This window comes from Jaculus jaculus, chromosome 4 (assembly GCF_020740685.1).
Source record: "Jaculus jaculus isolate mJacJac1 chromosome 4, mJacJac1.mat.Y.cur, whole genome shotgun sequence".
NCBI classification, from domain to species: Eukaryota; Metazoa; Chordata; class Mammalia; order Rodentia; family Dipodidae; genus Jaculus; species Jaculus jaculus.
In genome coordinates, this window is record NC_059105.1 from 160141241 (window position 1) to 160163953 (window position 22713).

The 22713-nt window shown below is 42.8% G+C and overlaps 1 protein-coding gene across 2 annotated transcripts in view; it reads right to left on the reverse strand.

The window, feature by feature from the left end:
- Positions 1 to 1962: 1962 nt before the first annotated feature.
- Cd86 (CD86 molecule) overlaps positions 1963 to 22713 on the reverse strand; it is an 81580-nt gene continuing 60829 nt past the window's right edge. Inside the window, exons 3-7 of one of the 2 annotated variants that reach the window (XM_045147716.1) lie at positions 22087 to 22422; positions 18216 to 18524; positions 15207 to 15347; positions 5646 to 5719; positions 1963 to 3509 (exon numbers count right to left, since the gene is read on the reverse strand). In XM_045147716.1, coding sequence (XP_045003651.1) covers positions 3489 to 3509; positions 5646 to 5719; positions 15207 to 15347; positions 18216 to 18524; positions 22087 to 22422 — 881 coding nt within the window. In that variant the 3' untranslated portion in view covers positions 1963 to 3488. Of the gene's footprint in view, positions 3510 to 5599; positions 5720 to 15206; positions 15348 to 18215; positions 18525 to 22086; positions 22423 to 22713 lie in introns of both variants that reach the window. The other variant, XM_045147717.1, reaches the window with a different exon arrangement.

Genomic DNA, 22713 nt, shown 5'->3' on the forward strand with positions numbered 1-22713 from the left:
CCAGACCTATTTGTGTTTCTTCTTCAGAGAACTGTCTGTTCATTTTTATTAGCTCATTTATTGATTGGCAGTTCTGCTTTTGGAGCATTTAGTTTTTGCGGGTTTTAAAAAAATTTATTTGAGAGAGAGGGAGAGAAAGAAAGAGAGAGAATGGGCACCCTAGGGCCATTAGCCACTGCAAACAAACTCCAGATGCATGCGCCCCCTTGTGAATCTGGCTTATGTGGGACCTGGAGATTCAAACCTGAGTTCTTAGGCTTCACAGGCAAGCAAGCGCCTTAACTGCTAAGCCATCTCTTCAGACATGCAGTTGTTTTTAAAATACAATCTAGATATTATTCCTATCAGAAGAATAGTTGGAAAAGACCTTTTTTTTAAAAAAAAAAAAAAAACATTCTGGGGCTGGAGAGATGGCTTAGCGGTTAAGCACTTGCCTGTGAAGCCTAAGGACCCCGGTTTGAGGCTCGGTTCCCCAGGTCCCACGTTAGCCAGATGCACAAGGGGGCGCACGCGTCTGGAGTTTGTTTGCAGAGGCTGGAAGCCCTGGCGCGCCCATTCTCTCTCTCTCCCTCTATCTGTCTTTCTCTCTATGTCTGTCGCTCTCAAATAAATAAATAAAAAATTAAAAAAAAAAAAACATTCTGTAGGCTTTCTGTTCACTCTGCTGATAGTTTCCTTTGTTCAGGACTAGGAAACAAAAAAAAAATAAACCAATGATTTGTGTGGAAACGTAAGTCAAAGCAAACCTGAGCAGAAAGGACACTATTGAAAGCGTCACACTTCCTAACCGAAGATTAAACTACGGAGTACTAGTGACAGAGGTCACGTGGTGGGAGCACCAAGCAGACACCGAGCCCAACAGAACAGCATAGAGTACCTGGAAGCCAACTCACGCAGCCGCCGTCACTTGCTGCTGGGCACAACTAGATAGCTATTTGCAGAAGAATAAAATTATACCCTCTCTCGCTCTGCACGCAGATCAACTCGAAATAGATCAAAGATGTTCATGTGAATCCAGAAACACTGAAATACTAGAGGAAAACACAGGCAAGACACTAGAAGTTATAGATGGAGGTGTTTCTGAAGAGGACTCCAACAGCAACAGGAAATCGTCCCAAGAATAAAAAAAAAAAAGGGACTAAATGAAGTCAAAGGACACATGTTTAGGTTCTTTTGATTAATGTGCATGTGCTCATGAAAACATGCACACACACACACACACACACACACACACACACACACACACAAAACCACAAATGAATAAATATTTTATGGAAAAGCTTAAGAAGCAATGGCGTTAGTTCTTCCCTGAAGGTCTGGTAAAATTCAGCAGTGAATCCATCTAGGCCTGGGCTTTTTTTTTTTTAAGTTGGGAGATTTTTGATAACTGTTCAGAGCTCCATGCTTGTTATAGGTCTATTTAAGTGATTAATCTCATCTTGATTTAAATTAGGTAGGTCATATAAATCAAGGAAATCATTCATTTCTTTCAGATTTCAATACTTTGTGGAGTATATGCTTTTATAATATGTCCCTATGTTTTTTTGAATTTCTCTGGCATCTGTTGTGATGTTACCTTTTTCAACAAATGAATAAATAAATGTAATAAAGCTTTATTGACAACCACTCTACACAGAACATGTTAGAAACCAGCTAGGTCCTGAGATTTTAACATAGGAAGGGTAGGGTGTACAAATGGTAATATTTATAGAAATAAGCCTGACTAGCCCAGCAGTCTACAACCATCCAGAGCCCTTTATGTAAAATATAAAGAACAATTACAGTATGTTTATGCACTAAAGTTCTCAATAAAAAAAAAATGTGCCAGCCGAGCACGGTGGTTCACACCTTTAATCCCAGCACTCAGGAGGCAGAGGTAGGAGGATCAATGTGAATTTGTGGCCAGCCTAACACTACAGTAAGTTCCAGGTCAGTCTGGATTGCAGTGAGACCCTACCTGTAAAAAAATAATAATAATAACATAAAAAGGATCCCAAAATATGAAGAACAATTTTTGTGGTTCAGGTCATCCAAAGTCCTTTGGTTTGGACTGAGGTTGCTCGGCCCTTTGTTGACACTAATTGTCCTAACTGGCTTCTAGTAGGCTATTCCTCTTGTATCCAGTTTTCCTGTGGCTTCCTTGAGCATTAGCAGTCATCGATAAATTAGTTCTGCTCTGGGCCATCTCATACCCACTGGGGAAGCTGCAGGTCAAGTAAGCTTCTGCAAGCTGCCCACCCTTCTCTTCCTAACTCCATTTAACTGTGAGCTGAGTCCTGAGCCTCCTTCCTTGCATATCCTCAAGGTGACAGCTCTCCTCCAAGCTCTGCTTCCTGCCAGATGAAATATCACGCTAACTTGGGCATCATCCAAACCCTTCGCTGACCACCAGGGCAACTGCTGTGTATGTCCATTTGGACAACACCAGAACTTCTGGTCTTGTCGAAGGACGAGGCACATCAATGCTTCCGTGCGTCGCTGTTGGTTGGGCTCCACGTTTTTGTTTCTTTCTTTTTCTTTCATAGATTTTGGTCTCATTCACGCACAGCTGCTCCAGACTATTACCTGAGTCCCCTTTTCTCAAGAATGGAGGTAGGGCTCAGGAGACATAGTACTTTCTGCTTCCTTTGGCGCTCTCTACCAAGGCTGGTTTATCTCTGGCTGTGCAGGTGGATTCGCTTCATATCAGCAACAGCATAGATAGACGTGGCTTCTCCATCCGGGTGGGGCTGGTTCCATGTCCATCCTGCTCTCCCAAAGTTGAGAAGTCCGTGCTCACTGTCACACATACACTGCCTAAATCATCATATTCTTTACTGATCCCGACAGAAGGACAATTTTTTTTAAAAGATTTAAAAAAAAAATTTATAAGGGAGCCTTTCTCCAGAACGTAGTAATAGTTATGCGACTATAGTACATGTTCCTTTAGATTTTAAAGTATTAATATGAACACAATAACATCATGAAAGACATCACTCCCACCCTGACCGAAGAGGTAGTTGTTCAGGTCCAGGTATGCAAGATGAAACAAGGCACCGCCTTAGAATTTGGGGCAGATAAAAGCCAGAATGTTTGAAACTAGGAGCTCCCATATAAAAGCAAAATTTTGAAAAAACTAAGAGAGAAATGTGATCTGGAGGCAGGAGGAGGCTGGTCCTGATCAATATCCCCAGGCAAAGAATCATTCCAGCCCATGAGTGTGCTATGAATCACACAAAGCAAAACACAGAACTTGCGTCTTCTCCTGGTGCAGGGAACAGAGGTGGCTTTATTATGGAGGGACATTTCACCTAGCTGGAGTCACGGTTATATTCTCTTATCTTCTGGGAGAAAACGAAGAGGTTGCCCAAAAACTTGCGAGAGGAAGGGTATTCATGATGGGCACATGCGAACTTTGATCGTTAATTAATCATATGCAGTACTTTGTTGGATGCCCGAGGGTGTTTCTGAACTGTGACCAAACAGTACACTCAGCTTTTCCCTCTGTTTCAGGTGCATGAGTGCTTATTCTGGAAGAAAAACAAAACAAAACAAAACAAAACAAAACAAAACAAAACAAAACAAAACAAAACAGAAAACAGCATTGGGTGAGATTTCACAGTGGAACCACTTTCTTTTTTGTAGATTTTTAAAAAATTTTTTTTGTTTATTTTTATTTATTGAGAGTGACAGAGAGAGAGAGAGGGAGAGGGAGATATGTAGAGAGAGAGAGAGAGAGAGAATGGGCGCGCCAGGGCTTCCAGCCTCTGCAAACGAACTCCAGACGCATGCGCCCCCTTGTGCATCTGGCTAACGTGGGACCTGGGGAACTGAGCCTCGAACCGGGGTCCTTAGGCTTCACAGGCAAGCGCTTAACCGCTAAGCCATCTCTCCAGCCCTCTTTTTTGTAGATTTTTAAAAATTATTTTATTTTTGAGAGAGAGAATATGGGTGTGCCAGGGCCTGTCAGTCACTGTGCACAAACTCCAGACGTGTGCACCCCCTTGTGGCGCGTGTGCCACATTGCAAGCTTTTGTCACTTTGCGCCTGGCTTACGCAGGGGCCTGGAGATTCGAACATGCGTTCTTAGGCTTTGCAGGCAAGCGCCTTCACCGCTAAGCCATCTCTCCAGCAATTTCTTGTAGATTCTTAATAGCAAGGTAGTTATAGGAGGTCACGGTCATAGTGACCGATAGAAACGAATTATCAGAGAGAGGGGGAGAGCAAGAGCAAAGCCCAGTCTACACCGTCATCCAAGCTTCTTTCAACAAGCACCCTGTCTTACTCCTGGCCCTGATGCTCCCCTCCCCCTGTGCAGATCCCTGCTGCCTTCCCTCTGCAGGATCTTCCTGAACATTTCTGGACTCAGTGTGACAGGGCCCAAAGCATCTCAGTATCCTGGCTTCCCATCCAGAATACCTGGAATTCGTCTTGCTGCTGGCACTTGGTAAGTACTGAGCTCTCGGTGGCCTCTGCACCCTGGGCTCACGCATGACTCTTTCTTTTATGGCGAGGCTTTGTTTTTTAAGATTTTATTTTTATTTATTTATTCAAAACACAGAGAAAGAGAGAATGGGCACGCCAGGGCCTCTAGCCCACTGCAAATGAACTCCAGATGCATGCACCACCATTGCGCATCTGGCTAATGTGGGACCTGGAGAACCAAACCTGTGTCCTTAGGCTTCACAGGCAAGCGCCTTAACCACTAAGCCATCTTTCCAGTCCAGTGACTAGGCTTTTGACTACAAGTGGCTCAGACCCTGTGACCAGGCAGTCAGGACCTCAGTGTCTTTGAGCTCCCAGTTTCTCAGCAGGAATGGAGAGCCAGGTCATCTAATGGCATCGTGTCGTGAGCAGACTGACTACTTTCAGATATGTCTTCACGCATGAATTCATTCACGGTGCTAGGTACTGGTACTACAATGATCTGAACTGGTTTGACGATATTAACTGGTATAGTCTATGTCCTGTGTAGAGTTAAGTTTAGCTAATAGTGTTTCATAAACTAATTTCACAGGTATATATTATTTGCTATTATGAAGAAACAGTCCAGGTATCCACAGGACAGTGTAACAAAGTGGATATAATTTAGTTTTGGGATTTTTTTTTTTTTTTTTTGGTTTTTTAAGGTAGGGTCTCACGCTAGCCCAGGCTGACCTGGAATTCACTTTGTAGTCTCAAGGTGGCCTCGAACTCATGTCGATCCTCCTACCTCTACTTCCCGAGTGCTGGGATTAAAGGCGTGCGCCACCACGCCTGGCCGAGGAAAGGTTTATGAGAAAGTGCTGCTTGAGGCAAGAACTGAAGAATGGTCGGGATGGGAGGGTAATGACAGAAGAACCTTCCAGGCATTGGGCACAGCAAGGGCAAAGGCCCTGGCGCTGAAGGAAGCATTACCATTCCTCATTGCTTCACTTGTGTGTTCCACACATGCAGGATGCCCACTGGCTCAGGAGCTGGGCAGCGCTTATCACATCAGAGTCCTGTGCATGGATTTGTTTGACTACAGCTTGTTGCAGCCAGTCACTTCCCCTTGTGTGGTATTTATCTCCTTGTCTCACTTTTATCTCTCTTCTAGCTTGGATTCCCCCCACCCCCCACCCCCAAGGCTTCCACATGCCTCAGGATTAAGCCTATGCAGTTTTCAGACACTCTGGAGATCAAACCTCTTTCAACAATGTTGCATAGCCAGGACTTTCTTCCACCTGTTCACTCTCTTCCTTCTCCGCCTTGGTGGTTTCTGAAAGAGAAACAAGCAACTTCAGAAGTCATATTCCTTGCACATAGAGGAAGAGGAAAAGTTTGAAGAGGTTTCAAAATTCAAGGATTCACAGAGAAATTGTTATGACTTTATATGTGAAAGATGGTTACTTCAGTGAAATAATTTCATGGGGACTGAGAAGGAGCTCTTTATATCCTTCAAGCAAAAGCCTTCTTTTTAAAAAAAAATTAAATTTATTTATTTGACAAAGAGAAAGAGGGAGAGAGAGAGAATGGGTGTGCCAGGGCTCCAGCCACTACAAACAAACTCCAGGCACAGGCATTCCCTTGTGCATCTGGCTTACGTGGGTCCTGGGGAATTGAACCTGGGTCCTTTGGCTTTGCAGACAAGCACCTTAACTGCTAAGCCATCCCTCGAGCCCAAAAGCCTTCTCTTGCTGTCTAATGTTGAGCATGATTCCCCTCCTCACCATGTACAGCTCTATCCTTGCTAATATAAAACTAGCACTGGAAGGAGCAACTCACTTCATTTTAGGAGTCATTTAATGATCATATAAGAGTTCCCAGCCCAGGCTGGAGAGATGGCTTAGCGGTTAAGCACTTACCTGTGAAGCCTAAGGACCCCGGTTCCAGGCTCAATTCTCCAGGATCCACGTTAGCCAGATGCACAAGGGGGCACACGCATCTGGAGTTTGTTTGCAGTGGCTGGAAGCCCTGGCACGCCCATTCTTTCTCTCTCTCTCTCTCTCTCTGCCTCTTTCTCTCTCTGTCACTCTCAAAGAAATTGAATAAAAATGAACAAAAAAATTAAAAAAAAAAGAGTTCCCAGCCTGTTTTGAAATCCAAGTTTTAGAAAAGGGAATCCTGTAGATAGTGATGTCTTAAATGAGTTATCCAGGCTATGCCACCAAGGGCTACCAAATATGTGCACTGCTGCACGGACAAGCCAGTTAGTCAGGCCTTCCAAGTTCAAGTCGCTATTTGTATGGACTTATTACAGGTGCAACTTGGGATTTCAATTCCTCTAGCTTGACCTGACTGTTGTGTCTGTACTACTGTCCCATTCATACCCTCACAGTAGGAATCGCTCACCTGAGAACATGGGAACCACAGGGACTCTTTCAACAATGCCTCTGGTGTTTTTTGTTTTTTTTTTTGATGCAGTCTTTATTAACTAGAGCCCTTATAAACGTTTCTTGTCAGCAGTAGTTCTATTTTATGTGTATACCTATTTAAAGATTATCATCTTTAAGGAGGTATATTAGTGGGCAACTAATTTTCAGTATAAAGCTTGGAAAGTTTCGGCAAATGTGCTCAGTACAGAGCTATGACCACAATCAAGATAGAAAACATGGGCTGGAGAGATGGCTTAGCGGTTAAGCGCTTGCCTGTGAAGCCTAAGGACCCCAGTTCGAGGCTCGGTTCCCCAGGTCCCATGTTAGCCAGATGCACAAGGGGGCGCACGCGTCTGGAGTTCATTTGCAGAGGCTGGAAGCCCTGGCGCACCCATTCTCTCTCTCTGCCTCTATCTGGCTTTCTCTCTGTGTCTGTCACTCTCAAATAAATAAATAAATAAATAAATAATTAAAAAAAAGATAAAAAACATGATGTAGGTTTCTTTCTGCACTGTTTCATCCAATCCATCCCTATCCTGTTACCTAGTAACTATTCATTGTTTAGTTTTTCTTTGTCTTGAATGTCACATAAATATGATCACATAATGTGTAGTCTTCATGTGCCTAGTTTTTTTCACTTAGCATAAGACTTTTGAAATTCATATATATTATTATACCCATAGGCCATTCTTTTCTGTAGTTTACCAGGTTTTCATTGTATGACTATATCCTTCTGTTACATGATAGTTTGTCTCTGATTAGAGTGACATATTCCGGGTATATATTCTTTATTAGATACATATTTTGCAAATGTTTACATTTCCTTCCAGGCTGTGATTGACTTTTAATTTTCTTGACAAAGTCAATGGGCAAAAAGTAAAATTTTGATGAACTCTGAAGATATAATTTTGATGAAATGAAAAATTATAATTTCAATGAATTATCAATTATCTTTTTATGTTTGTGCTTTCTGAGCCCTACCTAAGGAGTTTTAACTAACCTAAGGACACAAAGATGTTTTCTTTAAGAAGCCTTTTGACTTTCACTCTTATTTAGTCTATGATCCACCTTATTTCTTTGTGTGCCCACATTTCCCTTATAGATTTTAATTCTTCCAACATCATCAGTTGAAAATACTATGAAAATACCATTGTTTCTGCGTGAAATTATCTTTGTACTTTGGTCAAAATCAGTTGACTATGTGAGGTTTTTTGTTTTTTTTTTTACTGTTTTGTTCTATTGACATGTCTGTCTTTTACCAATATTGTACTTCTATTTCTATTTTTTTTTTGTAACCATTTTGTTTATTTGTTTGTGAGCCAAAGGTCTCACTATGTAGCCCAGGCTGGTCTCAAAGTCACAATCATCCTGCTTGTAGCTCTTAAGTGGTGCGATCACAGGTACATACAACTTTGCCTAGCTCCATTTCATTTCTATTTTTTCAGAAGTATTTTGGCGATTTTAGGCCATCTGTATTCTCATATACCTATTAAGAATCAGTTTTTTAAAATTTCTACTAAAAAAACCATTCAGGATTTTGATTGTGATTGTTTTGTTATATTGATCAGCTTGGGGAGAAATGATGTCTTTAAAATGTCATCTTCTGATCCATAAACATAGCGTATGCTTCCATTTGCTGAAGTCTACTTTAATCTCTGTCCGTAGTGATTGTAGTTACCTTCTTGTTGCTGGGACTAAACACATGACCAAAAGAGCTTATGGGAGGAAGAGGGTTTAATTTCAGCTTACAGCCTTGAAGGGCAGCTTCACCATGGTGGAGAGAGCATGGCCGAACAGAGGACAGCCATTGTGTCTTGCCATAGCAGCTAGCAGGAAGTGGCAAGAGAGTGAACCGAGCTCTGGCAAGAGGGAAGCTTGGTCTATACCACCCTACAGCCGGCTCTCAGCAACGCTCCTCCTCCACCAAGGCCCCACCTCCGAAACTGCCGCCAGCTGGGGACCAAGCATTCAAAACTCATGAGATCTCATTCAAACTACCCCAGTAATGTTCTGCCGCTTTCAGCATACAAGCCTTATACTTCCTTTCTCAGATGTTATTAACAAAGTTTGAGTGTTATTTGATGCTGTTAGAAATGGCAAGCTCTTTTTTTCAGTGTTTTTGTTAGTACATAGAGATATAATTGGTCTTGATTTTACATATTGGCCTGGTGTTCTGAGACTTTGTTATACTGACTTATTGGTTCTAATAGCTTTAAAAAAAATATTTTTATTTATTTATTTATTTATTTACTTATTTATGTATTTATTTATTTATTTGTTTGAGATAGAGAGAATGGCGCACCAGGGACTCCAGCCACTGCATATGAACTTCAGATGCATACGTCCCCTTGTACATCTGGCTAATGTGGGTCCTGGGGAATCGAACCTGGGTCCTTTGGCTTTGCAGGCAAGTGCCTCAAGCGTTAATCCATCCCTCCATCCCTCTAATAGTTTTTTTTTAAAATATTTATTTATTTATTTGAGCAAGTGGGGGAAGCGAGAGAGAATGAGCATGTAAGTGTCTCCAGCCACTGCAAACAAACTCTAGACGCATGTGCCACTTTCTGCATCTGGCTTTACATGGGCAGTACGGAATCAAACATGGATCCTTAGGCTTTGCAGGCAAGTGCCTTAACTGCTGAACCACTTGTCAAGTCCAGTTCTAATAGTTTTTAAAACAGAGTTTTATTATTTGCAAAAGTATTTTTATTTATTTGAGAGAGGGAGAACACATGGCTTCCTGCCACTGCAAATAAACTTCAGATGTGGGTGCCACTTTGTGTGTCTGGCTTTATGAGGGTTCTGGGTAATTGAACCCAGGCCAGCAAACTTTGCAAACATGTACCTTCAACCACTGAGCGCACTCTCTCCAGCTCTAAAACAAAAATTTAAAGCTTTCTATTGCAATGATTATATTCTTTGCCAAAGGATAGTTATTTTTATTCCTTTCATATCTATAGGCCTTTTATTTCTATTTTGAATCTTATTGCAACAGCTGGTACCTCTCCAGCATAATGTTAATCAAAGGTAATAAGAGTGAGCATCCATGTCTTGTTCCCAGTCTTAGAGGAGGAGCAATCATTTGTCATTATGATGCTTCCAGAAGGATTGGTAGATGTCTTTAATCAGGTTGAATCATTCCTCTTGAATTTATAATTTTATGAGAGGTGATTTTTTCTGTCTTAAAATGGCAATGATACATGCCATTTATTTTAACATATTAATATGGTGAGTTTTACTCTTTGTTTTTTGAGTGTTCAGCTTTCCAGAATAAATTCGACTTCATTATAACGTAGCATGCTTTTAACATACTGCTTGACTTTCGCTTCTGATTTTGTCAACTTTTGCATCTGTGTTCACGGGGGACTTTTGTAGCGTTCCTTTTCTTTGTGATATGTTTTGCTAGTTTTTGTATAAGGGCTCCCCTACCTCCCAAGTAGCTTGCATCCTAACTCTAGGCAAGAGGTTGGCAGGGCAAATGTCATCTTTCCCCGGCTCTCAGAACGACGTTTTCCTTGCCGTCTCTGCCCACATATTTTGTCTGACTTCTAGTTGGTCATGTCAGCAGGGAAGTTCCAGAAGCAGTCAATCTTTCATAGAAGGAAGAAGTCTATTTTTTTGCCATGCAACTTCAGGAGAGCTCTAGCTATCAGAAAATCTGCTCTTATTTCTTTATGCCTTCTTATAACCTTCACTGTCCGAGATACCCAATGAAGTATGTTCTTTGCACTGAGTGACAGCTTTTCAGATGTCTGAAGGGAAGCCTTCTGTCTTCCCATGGCTTTTTCTGAGGTTAAACATCGTTGGTTGCTTGATGCCATGGTTTCAATATGATTTCAGCCCTGAAGGTTCATGTGCTTGAAGCACATGCGGGGTTTTGACAAGTAGAGTAATCTTTAAGTGGTGGCTCCTGACGAGGACACTTCTTTTTTGTTGTTCATTTTTATTTATTTGAGAGTGACAGAGAGAGAAAAAGGCAGAGATAGAGAGAGAGAGAGAGAGAGAGAGAGAGAGGGAGAATGGGCGCATCAGGGCTTCCAGCCACTGCAAATGAACTCCAGACGCGTGCGCCCCCTTGTACATCTGGCTAACGTGGGTCCTGGAGAATTAAGCCTCTAACCGGGGTCCTTAGGCTTCACAGGCAAATGCTTAACCGCTAAGCCATCTCTCCAGCCCTGATGAGGGCACTTCTGCCATGGAGCCACATTTGGAAGAATTACTATATATTACGTAGGAATGGGTTGGGTTTCATGGATTGGTTGCCATGATCCCCCCCCCACCGTATCTCTCTTGCAAACAGGTTTATTTCATGTGCATTTCTCTTGCATGTGCTCTCACAGTGAAATGCCACCTCATGTTATGATGTTATGATGCGACCAGAGGCCCTCGACAGATATATCTGCCTGATCTTGGACTTTCAGACTACAAAATCTTAAAGTACCCAGTCCTGGATATCCTGTTAAACAGCACAAAAGGAACTAAGACACGTGAGCTGTTTCTTATTTGAACTCCCAGACACTTTTAAAATCTTATTAAGTTTGGTTATTGTCAAAGTTCCTCTTGAAAGTCATGGTGCTTCCTTAAAGCTCTAAACCAGCAAGGAGAAGACAAACCTAAATATAGTATATGGCAATAAATCATCACTTTAGGGCAGAAATGAGTAAAATGGAGACTCAAATAAAATATATAGAAAGATCTAGATCAAGAGTTAGTTTATTAAGCTGGGCGTGGTGGCACACACCCTTAATGCCATCACTTGGGAGGCAGAGGTAGGAGGGTTGCCGTGAGTTTGAGGCCATCCTGAGAACACATAGAGAATTCTAGGTTAGCTTTGACCAGAGTGAGATCCTACCTTGAAAAAAGAATTAGGTTATTGAAGAGACAAGATTAACTAACTCTTAACTATCTAGCCAACCTGACCAAAAGAAAGAGAAATAAGACCCCAATGAATAAAACAGAGATGGAGAGGTAGCTGTTACAACCGGCTTCAATTAAGGCCCAAAGATTGTTGGAATACTTTGCAAATTTGTATTCCAAGAAACAGGAACATCAAGAAGCAATGATTACATTTCTAAATGCAAATAACCTATTGAAATTAGATCAAAAGATATAAACAACTGAAGCAGACCCATAACAAATGAAAGGATTGAAATAGTAATGGTGGTATCACACCCCTGCCCACCCACACACACATAGAGGATCCCAAGGCTGGATAGACTTGCTACCAATTTTACCAAACCATCATGAGTGATCTAATACCAACAACTTACTGAGATGAAGTCCAATCAAGTTTTCTTTTCAGTTCTCTCTCTTTCTTTCTCTCTCTCTCTCTTTTCTTTGGGGGTGGGTTTATACTGAGAATCTCACTATATAGCCCATGCTGGCCTCAAACTCACTGTATAACTTAGTCTGTGTTATCCTCAAAAAATGCTGTGACTTGGGCTGGAGAGATGGCTTAGCGGTTAAGTGCTTGCCTGTGAAGCCTAAGGACCCCGGTTCGAGGCTTGATTCTCCAGGACCCACGTTAGCCAGATGCACAAGGGGGCGCACGCATCTGGAGTTCATTTGCAGTGGCTGGAAGTCCTGGCGCTACCATTCTCTCTCTCTCTGTCTCTGTCTGTCTCTCTACCTCTTTCTCTCTATATCTGTTGCTCTCAAATAAATAAGTAAAAAACAAAAAAAAATATTTTAAAAAAATGCTATGACTAACAGGCATGTGTCACCAGGCTGGCTAACTCCAGTCTTCTCTCAGAACCTTATTCATACCAATAAACAACTAGGCATGGACTTATAAAGTCAGAGACCATTTTCCCCTCATTAAACATTTTCCAAAACAGAAGCCAATAGAGAGGTTGTTCAAAGCCATGCTATATATTATGGGAAAAAAAGAAAAAAAAGACTATTAGGGGCTGGAGGGATTGCTTTGTCAATGAAGTACTAACTTTGGAAGCATGAGAACCTGAGTTTGATCCCTGAAAGCCATGTAAAACTGCCAGGCATATTGGTGTATGTTTGTAATCCCAGTGCTGGGGAGTCAGAGACAGGATTCCTGGGCTCTCTGGCTAGCTAGTCTAGCATAGTCGATGTGCTCAAAGTCAATGAGAGATACTGCCTCAAGGGAGGTGATGGCATTACTGAGGATCACACCAAGGTTGCCCTCTAACCTGCACATGCATGTGCATATGCATCTATACATTTATACACACAAAAAATACAGATACACACTAAAAACAAGAAGAGCTACTGGAATTACCCAACTACTCAACCAATGGGATTGTTTAAGCAAATACATTAAACCATATTCATATAATAGGATATCATGCAGACCTTTAAAATAATGTTTTAGAACGATACTTATGACAATGGAACTTGCCAGACTCAGTAGTAGAGTGCTTGCCTAGCATATTCAAAGCCCTGGGTTCAATCCCAAGTACTGAAAGAAAAAGTAAGAGTGAAAATAAACCTTTTGTTTTTTCTCCACAAGCTGCTCTTGGTTGGGTGGTTTCCACCAGCAATGCAAACCTAACTGCCACAGGCAGGATCTGACAGAATGAAGGCAAGACCCTCCAGCACAGATCTTGTTGCTGTTTGCTTTCCCCACTCTCCAGATCACACCACAAGATGTACTCATGGTGAGCAAACAGCCCAACGCAATGTAAAAGATGCAAAAAAAGGAACTCAATAAGCAGCTGACTAAAATGGAAGAGGATATAAAGAATTCAATAGACAGCTGAAGAAATGGATTAGAATCATCATCAACATCAAAAATGCCAATGGACAGTGGGATGAACTCAGTAAGGATATCCAATGCAGGAACAAATTCCAGGAGATAATAAGAGAGTCAAATCAAGAAATGAAAATGAGGGCTGGAGAGATGGCTTAGCAGTTAAGCGCTTGCCTGTGAAGCCTAAAGACCCTGGTTCAATTCTCCAGGACCCATGTTAGCCAGATACACAAGGGGGCGCACGCATCTAGAGTTCATTTGCAGTGGCTGGAGGCCCTGGCGCACCCATTCTCTCTCTCTCTCTGCCTTTCTCTCTGTGGCTGTTGCTCTCAAATAAATAAAAAATGAACAAAAAAATTTTTTTTTAAAGAAATGAAAGTGAACTTCAAGAAAGAGATGGAAACACGGAAGAGAAACCTACTGGAAACAAAAATGAAATAACTCACTTCAAAGGCTCCCAAGAACGCTCACCAATAGAGCAGACTATGTGAAGGACAGACTATCAAGACTCAAGGAAACAACAATGGAAATAAACCAGGAGACAAAAATCAATGACAGGGCTGGAGAGATGGCTTAGCGGTTAAGCGCTTGCCTGTGAAGCCTAAGGACCCCGGTTCGAGGCTCGGTTCCCCAGGTCCCACGTTAGCCAGATGCACAAGGGGGCGCACGCGTCTGGAGTTCGTTTGCAGAGGCTGGAAGCCCTGGCGCGCCCATTCTCTCTCTCTCCCTCTATCTGTCTTTCTCTCTGTGTCTGTCGCTCTCAAATAAATAAATAAATTAATTAATTAATTTAAAAAAAATCAATGACAAGTTCAAAAAACATGTATAAATAGAACATGAGGGAAATGTGGATCACCTTAAAAAGACCAAACATTTGAATCATGGGCACACAAGAAGGAAAAGGACTACAGGCCAAGGGCATAAAGAATATCTTCAATAAAATCATGGAAGAAATTTTTTTTCCAATTCTTACAAACAGACACACATCTGGTTCAAGGAGATATACAGGGAACTGAATAGGCAGGACCAGAGAAGAAATTCCCCATGTCACATATACATGATATATATTATATATATCACATGTATATAATATTATACATATACTCACACGCATATATAAAATATTGCAGTACTGAGTACTGATGGGGCTTTGCACATGCTAGGGAAGATGACTATCTCCCCAGACTTGTGTATTCATTTAAAAACTTTTAGGATTGGGGAGATGGCTCAGTGGGAACAGACTTGCCACATAAGCATGAAGACCTAAATTTGGATCTCTAGAACCTACGTGAAGCCAGATGTGGAAGCAGGCATATCCATAAATCCTAGCGAATTTACAGTGAGAGAGAGAATCCCCAGAGAGAGAGAGAGAATCCCCAGAGAGAGAGAGAGAATCCCCAGAGAGAGAGAGAGAAAATCCCGAGAGAGAGAATCCCCAGAGTCTTGTGGGCCAATTAGCCTGATGAGGAACCAGAGACCGCCCCCTCGACAACGGCGAGAGGAGAGCACTGACACGCAACATTGTCCTCTGACTTCCCCACGAATGCTTTGGTACATGCATGCCCATACTCCCACACAATGGAGACATGCATACACACATGCAGATTACAAAGAAGACAAACAATCCATAAAGTGGCAATGTACAGAGAGGGCAAAGACTCACTCACCGCCTTTGTGAGAGATGTCAGGCCGCTGTTTCTTCCTCCTTTTGTGTATTGCAATGACAGCTATAACTGCAATGACGATTGAAAATGCAATTGCAATCCAAAATCTTTGATCCTTTTTGACAGGAATGGGGTCTTTAGGATCTAAAAATAACCACAGATTTTCACTCAACAAGAAACTCGTTTATGAAAGGTTCCTATCTGCTGATGCTCTTTTTATTTGCCATCATCTCCTCAGGGTTCTAAGGCCAAAGGAGTCTGAAATCAACAACAGAGCCCGAGACAGTCCCACCGCAGGGCCTCAAGCGATGCCTCTAACCAAAGGTCTGCAGTGACCTCTCTTTCCTTCCCCCAGGTGGCCATCAACTAAAAGGACAGACAACCGGACCCAAGATACTGGAATCTGGGCAAAGTATTTAGACTGAGGCTATGGCTGTATGGTAATTTGAACTTTAATCCATGGACAGAAGGTTCCCAGGTCCTGATGCCCCCTTAAGTAATTGTTCCTCCATCTTCCCTCACCTCTTGGTCAAGCTCTAGACCACCTCTCATTTGGACAAATGAATGTTCCTTCTCACAGACCTCTGCGTCAAAAGGTTTGATCATTCTTATTTCCACAGGGGCCACAGCAAGTTTCCTCAGCTTGCCTTTCAGTATGTCTCCTCAGGGTTAGAGTCAGGGTTAGAATTTGATCCCTAAAGGTTAGGAATCATTTTCTTGCATAGGAATTCCTAAATGTGTGAGAGGTTCATAAAACATAAAATAGGCTTTGATGGGAAACTGAGTGATCTACTTTATAGACATTGGGGGAACAGTTCTAATTAACCCCAAATTATAGGAAAAAATATGATGAACTAATCTATTAGCTTAGCTATGATTTGTAGACACATGATCTATTCCTGGACCAGTAAGGAAAAGAATTCTTGGCATTGCAGACCATGTAAGCAAGGGCTGGCCACCAGTACACACTCACCAGTACCAGAAGAGGGCATAGGCTCTGTTGTTAAATCAGCCTGTGGGCACTATCCCTAGGGATGTTCCCAAGAGAACGTCTATATGCCAAGTTATGTCTGAATGAGACACTAGGAGCAAAATGGGGGTGAATCATGGGGCAAGAGCTGGAGAAAAGACCACAGAGAAAAGGAAGAAAGCTGTCAGTACAGATCAAGCTCAGAACAAGCACTGATGGGGAGGTATGTGGGTACAATGTGCCTTTATTCTAGGAAGGAAGCTTACAGTTTCTTCTCAAAAGTAATGGGGCGGGGCTGGAGAGATGGCTTAGCGGTTAAGGCGCTTGCCTGCAAAGCCTAAGAACTCCCTGTTTGAGTCCTTCAGATCCCACTCTATAGCCAGAGGCAACAGTGATACAAGAGTGCAATGCCGTGCATGCCCACAAGGGGCGCACGTGTCAGGCGTGCTTCCAGTGGCTGAAAGGCCCTGGTGTGCCCCATCTCTCTCTCTCTCTCAAAAAAAAAGAGTTGAGAGATTAAAGTATTAGGCTCCCATTAGCAAGCACTGAATGGTTTCACCCTTTCCTTCCACCGGCACCAACTCCCACAGCATGTCAAGAACACACCACAAACACATCTGTCTCTGAGTCCATCTTGGACACACTTCCAAACTTTATGCGCTTGTATCACATATGACTGATCTTCTGTGGTCGGCTCACCTGCTAAGGACACATGCTATCTTGGATATCTATCTATCTATCTATCTATCTATCTATCTATCTATCTATCTATCTATCTATCTGTCTGTCTGCTTTCCCAGAATATTTCTGTGCAGATCACTGCTCATTTGAAAGTTTATCATCTTGAACTTCCCCCCACTTACTAAGCCTATAATGTTAAGCCTAATAATTTCTTTTATGTAAATGGTAAGATCCCACTGCCTTTAAGAAACTTTCCAAGAACTTGCCTGCCTCTGAAGACCCATAAAACTGATGGTTTGATTTAAATTTAGTCACACCTCCAAAGACTATAACTTAGATTTTAAAATTCGGTTTCGCATGTGTATACATCATGGAGTTTTGATTCTGCCAGAAGAGTCTCAAGAACTCAGAAGATATCTTATGCCTCTTGGTATTCACCTCTGTAACCAACAATGTCTAAAATGACTCTGGGGGCTGGAGAGATGGCTTAGCAGTTAAGCACTTGCCTGTGAAGCCTAACAACCCCAGTTTGAGGCTCGATTCTCCAGGACCCACGTAAGCCAGATGCACAAGGGGGGGCGCATGCATCTGGAGTTCGTTTGCAGTGGCTGGAAGCCCTGGCGCGCCCATTCTCTCTCTGTCTGTCTGTCACTCTCAAATAAATAAATAAAAGTAAACAAAATAAAATAAAATGACTCTGCATGCATGAGCCTCATAGGCAGGCAAGCATACATGAACTGGTATATATGTAAGTGTGTGCATGTATGTGTCTTATTGAGAATTCCTTGTCAGACAGTGTGTTTTATTTTTCTCACTAAGGTTTTATTCTTCATCCAAGAGTAACCATAGAGACTGGACATATACTGTAGCTTGAATGTAAAGTGCCCCCCAATAGACTCATGTGTTTGTGATTAAAGCTCACACTTAATCTCCAGCTGGTGGCAATCTCGGAGGGGGAGTTAAGCTGGGGGGGGGGTAGACCTTGAGGTTTATTAGCCAAGCTCCAAGCCCCACCCCCAATACAGAGACTTCTACGCAGACAGGCAACAGCTTCCTGCTCTGCATTCACTGCCATTATAGAACGTCCCATTGAAACTATAAACTTGAAATAAACCCTTTCCTCCCATGAACTGCTTTCGGTCAGGTGTCTATGCCAGCAAAGAGAATCTAAGTACAACAGTCAGCCGCAGACTTGGCACCACACAGATGCAGCAGGAACCTGTCATCTGGGTCATTCCTTGATAACATCCACAAAATGGCCTGCTGGGAGTTTCCTAGCAAGCAGGGGACAATGGATGGTTTAGCTTAAGCAATCCTGTGTAATATCAGCTGAAATAAATAGACCTGGGAAGCAGCCTTACCTGCAAAGAAAGGTAGGGAGAGAAGCTGCGTTTTCTTCGGCTCAAGTTCCAGGACACAGAAGATGGTCACGTTGCCTGCACCACTGGGGAAGGGGACAGACAAGTGGACAGAAACACTGTACAATTTTGTGACATTGTCTTCAGATATCTGCATGTTGCTGCTGTAGTGAATAGTCGAATTCTGAGATTTTAGTGCAAAATACATCTTCTTAGGTTTCGGATAACCTTGTCGAGATAAGCAGGTCAAATTTATGCCAGAATTTCTTGATATATTAGAAACTGGCACTATTTCAGGTTCACTGAAGTTAGCTGGAAGTAGAATAGAGATGAAAATATAGTCAGTCTGGGGCTGGAGAGATGGCTTAGCAGTTAAGCACTTGCCTGTGAAGCCTAAGGACCCCGGTTCGAGGCTGGATTCCCCAGGACCCACGCTAGCCAGATGCACAAGGGGGCGCACACGTCTGGAGTTCGTTTGCAGTGGCTGGAGGCCCTGGCGTGCCCATTCTCTCTCTCTCTCTCTCTTTCCCTCTTTCTCTCTCTGTCTGTCTGTCTCTCTCAAATAAATAATAAAGATAAGACCTAGGGAGTCAGGTGTGATGGCGCACACCTTTAATCCCAGTACTCTGGAGACAGAAGTAGGAGGATCACATGCGCCACCTTGTGCATCTGGCTTATGTGTGTCCTGGGGAATTGAGCCTCAAACCAGGGTCCTTAGGCTTCATAGGCAAGTGCTTAACCACTACGCCATCTCTCCAGCCCCCTGGGTCTTAACTTTAAGAAACCTTTAGGAAGGATATGTGGGGGCCTTTGAAGTCACAAACTCAGAGTGCTGGGTCTTGGCATAACTGTCAAGGCGTCCTTATCATGTGCTATAAGATGAAGGCCAAATCTCGACATTTTTGGGGAAAAGTTACATGTCTTACCAAACACAGTGTTTCTCTTGCCTTTGTTTGCCATTCATATTTTCATGGCTGTTGAAGTTTACTGGCGTACAGCTTCTCAACGTGACACACGTGCCTTTAGCCAGCCAAATCCCTTGCTGTTCTTCTGTAGTTGCTAGGAACTTTGAAGATTATATGTACTAATTTATAATTAGGTGTGCTGTTTCTAAAATAAAACTTTATGCATGTTTGTTATGCTGACATAGTCTGTGAGTATTCTGTTTATACTTTATATGCTCTATGAAAGGTGGATTACCTGATCTTAGTGGGACATATTAGCAATGTCTTTGAAGTCACATGCTAAGATATTGTTCTAATACACGTTACAGTCAGAGTCAGACTATTTTGCGTTTGCATGCGTATGTGTGCTCATGTGTGTATGTGCAATGCACATGTATGTGCAGGTTCAGGCCCAAGGATAACCTTGGATGTCATTACTTAGGAGCTCACCATCTGTCCATCTTGCTTTTAGAGCCAGGGGGTTTCAGTGGCCTGGATTTCATCCACAAGGTTATGCTGGATGGCCAGCAAGCCCCAGGGATCTGCCTGTCTCTGCCTCCCTAGAGCCAGGATTACAAGTGTGCATAACTGAACCTATTGTTTTGCACTTTTTAAATTTTTAGGCAAGCCCAACAAACAGGCCTTTTGCGTGTGTGTGTGTGAGAGAGAGAGAGACAGAGAGAGAGAGAGTTGGCATGCCAGGGCCTCCAGCCACTTCAGTTGAACTCCAGACGTGGGCACCAGCTTGTGCTCATGTGCGACCTTGTGCACTTGCATCCCTTTGTGCTTCTGGCTTACATGGGACCTGAGAGTCGAACCTGGGTCCTTAGGCTTTGTAGGCAAGCGCCTTAACTGCTAAGCCATCTCTCCAACCCTGAACCTACCTTTTTAGTGAGGTTTCTGGGGATCAAACTCAGGTCTTCATCCTCGTGTAGCAAGCACTTTATGGATAAGCCATCTCCCAGGCGCCTATATTCTATTTTCTTTCTTTTTTGGGGGGGTTCAAGGTAGGGTCTCACTCTAGCTCAGGCTGACCTGGAATTCACTATGTCGTCTCAGGGTGGCCTCGAACTCACGGTGATCCTCCTACCTCTGCCTCCCGAGTGCTGGGATTAAAGGCGTGCGCCACCACGCCCAGCTTCTATATTCTAGTTTCTAAATGCTTGTCTGTGTCCCACCTAAAACCGCCATGTTGCTTCAGTAGTGCCCGCCCACACATTGAAAACACAGACAAAGCACTTGGTTAAATGAAGGCCCCACAGCCTGGTTTGAAATGCACAGAGCTCAAATGGAACAGCCCTTCATTCTCTGCCTATTTTTGCTTCTGTTTTTTCATGTTGTTTCAGAATAGGCATCGGTCTATTTTATCCATGTTCATCAAGAATTAATTTAGTTCCAGCTGTAATACCATGCCTGGGTATTTATCCTGGAGAAATAACAAACTTAAATCTGTACAAAGGGCTGGAGAGACGGCTTAGCGGTTAAGCACTTGCCTGTGAAGGCTAAGGACCCCGGTTCGAGGCTTGATTCCCCAGGACCCACATTAGCCAGATGCACAAGGGGGCGCACACATCTGGAGTTCGTTTGCAGTGGCTGGAAGCCCTGGCACGCCCATTCTCTCTCTCTTTCTCTATCTGCCTCTCTCTCTCTCTCTCTGTCACTCTCAAATAAATAAATAAAAATGAACAAAAAAATTTTTAAAATAAAAATAATCTGTACAAAAACGTACACATGAACGTTCACAGCAAATCTATTCATAATAGCACAGAACTGGAAACAAGCCAGTGTCTTTCAATGGGTTGATTGGATAAACAGTGAACTATAATTCAGAAGTAATTTTTTTTTAATTGAACAGTTTGGAATAAATTCAAAAGGCACTTTGCCGAATAAAAGAAGCCAGTCTTGAAAGGCTACATACGTAGGCTGCATATATATGGCATTCTCAACATGACAAAACTCAAGGATCTAAAGCAATGTAATCAGTACACAAGGGTGTGACTCCATCAAGGTAATTGCAAAGTGGATGGACATTTGTTCTGAATCCTACATATAGTGTTGGTTAACTTAATCTATAACTGTAATGGAGATAGGCACTAAAATAAGAAATTAATTTTATCACATGATAATATCACACAGTCAATAGTAACACTGACTCTTTTCAAGGCCCAGTGAAGCAGAGAAGCTGATTGGTCAGTTTGTGGATTGTACTTTCTAGGTTATTTCCCTTCTCTCTGCTGGGATCAGAGTGGGGAAAACAAAGAACTCACCAACAACCTAGAGAAGGTTCAAAGGGAAACCAAAACTAGCCAGCTGTCATTCTTGCTTGGGGCTCTAGGTCACAATTTTTGCAGGTAAGGAGTCTTGAACTAAAGGAGAAAATGAAATGCAGCAGCCAAAGCCACCATGGCTTCTGTCTTGCACGACTTTTGTTCAGCTTGCTCTATTTTGTCCCTAAGGAAAACCCTCACTGATCCTCCACAAACAAACTATAAAAGCACAAAGGAGGGCTGGAAGGATGGCTTAGCCGTTAAGATGCTTGCCTGCAAAGCCCAAGGACCCAGGTTTGATTCCTCAGGACCCACGTAAGACAGATCCACAAGGGGGCACACACATCTGGAATTTGTTTATAATGGCTGGAGGCCCTGGCACACCCATTCTTTTTCTCTACCTGCCAATTTTTTTTCTCTCTCTCTCTCAAATAAAGATGTAAATTATATATATATATATTTTTAACACAGAGGATATTCAGTTCCCTGCTCCTAGGTCCTGAGCTCCCTTTAGAGGGACTTCCTGATAATGGCTGTCTTCTGTCTTCTCTCCACAGTAACCCACCTGGCAGTCTTTTCAAATCCCCACCCTCCATATTTCTCGGCTTATTTGTAATCCCATCTGAGAGAGTCAGTGATCCGAACACACCACTGACCACATACCAAGGACTGACAGCTCTGAGCTCATCTTGTGGAGGAGAATTAGTCCCGTGGGCCCTTTGTGATGGATGTAGCACTGATACAAGCCCTTGTCCTGAATGCGAACGTTGTGGAGTTGCAGAGTCCAGCTTTTCTGGTCAAAGCTTGTGCGGCCCAGATACTTGGCATTCACGTTATCGAGTTTCTCTTTGCCTAAATATAGCTCATACAAAACCAGCGTTTCCTGGTCCTGCCAAAATAGGACCAGCTCCGCCAGGCTTTTGTTTTGAGAATTTACAAATTGACATGGTAGGAATGCAGTTCTGTTGAAATAAGCCTCACTTTTCTGGGAGGCAGCATCTAAAAGAGAGAAAGAGAGAAAAAAAAAAAGAGAGAGAAAGAAAGAGAATTAGGGAAGGGAAACAAGAAGGAACCGACACAACAAAGCAATCTATTTCTCTTTATCCAACACCCAGATGCTAGCTTATCAGTGGCAACCCTGGAGCTACACATTAAGATCTGGAGCTGGGGGCTGGAGAGATGGTCTAGTGGTTAAGGTGCTTGCTTGAGAAGTCTGAGGACCCAGTTTCAATTCTCCAGGTCCCAGGTAAGCCAGATGCACAAGGTGGTACATGTATCCGGAGCTCGTTT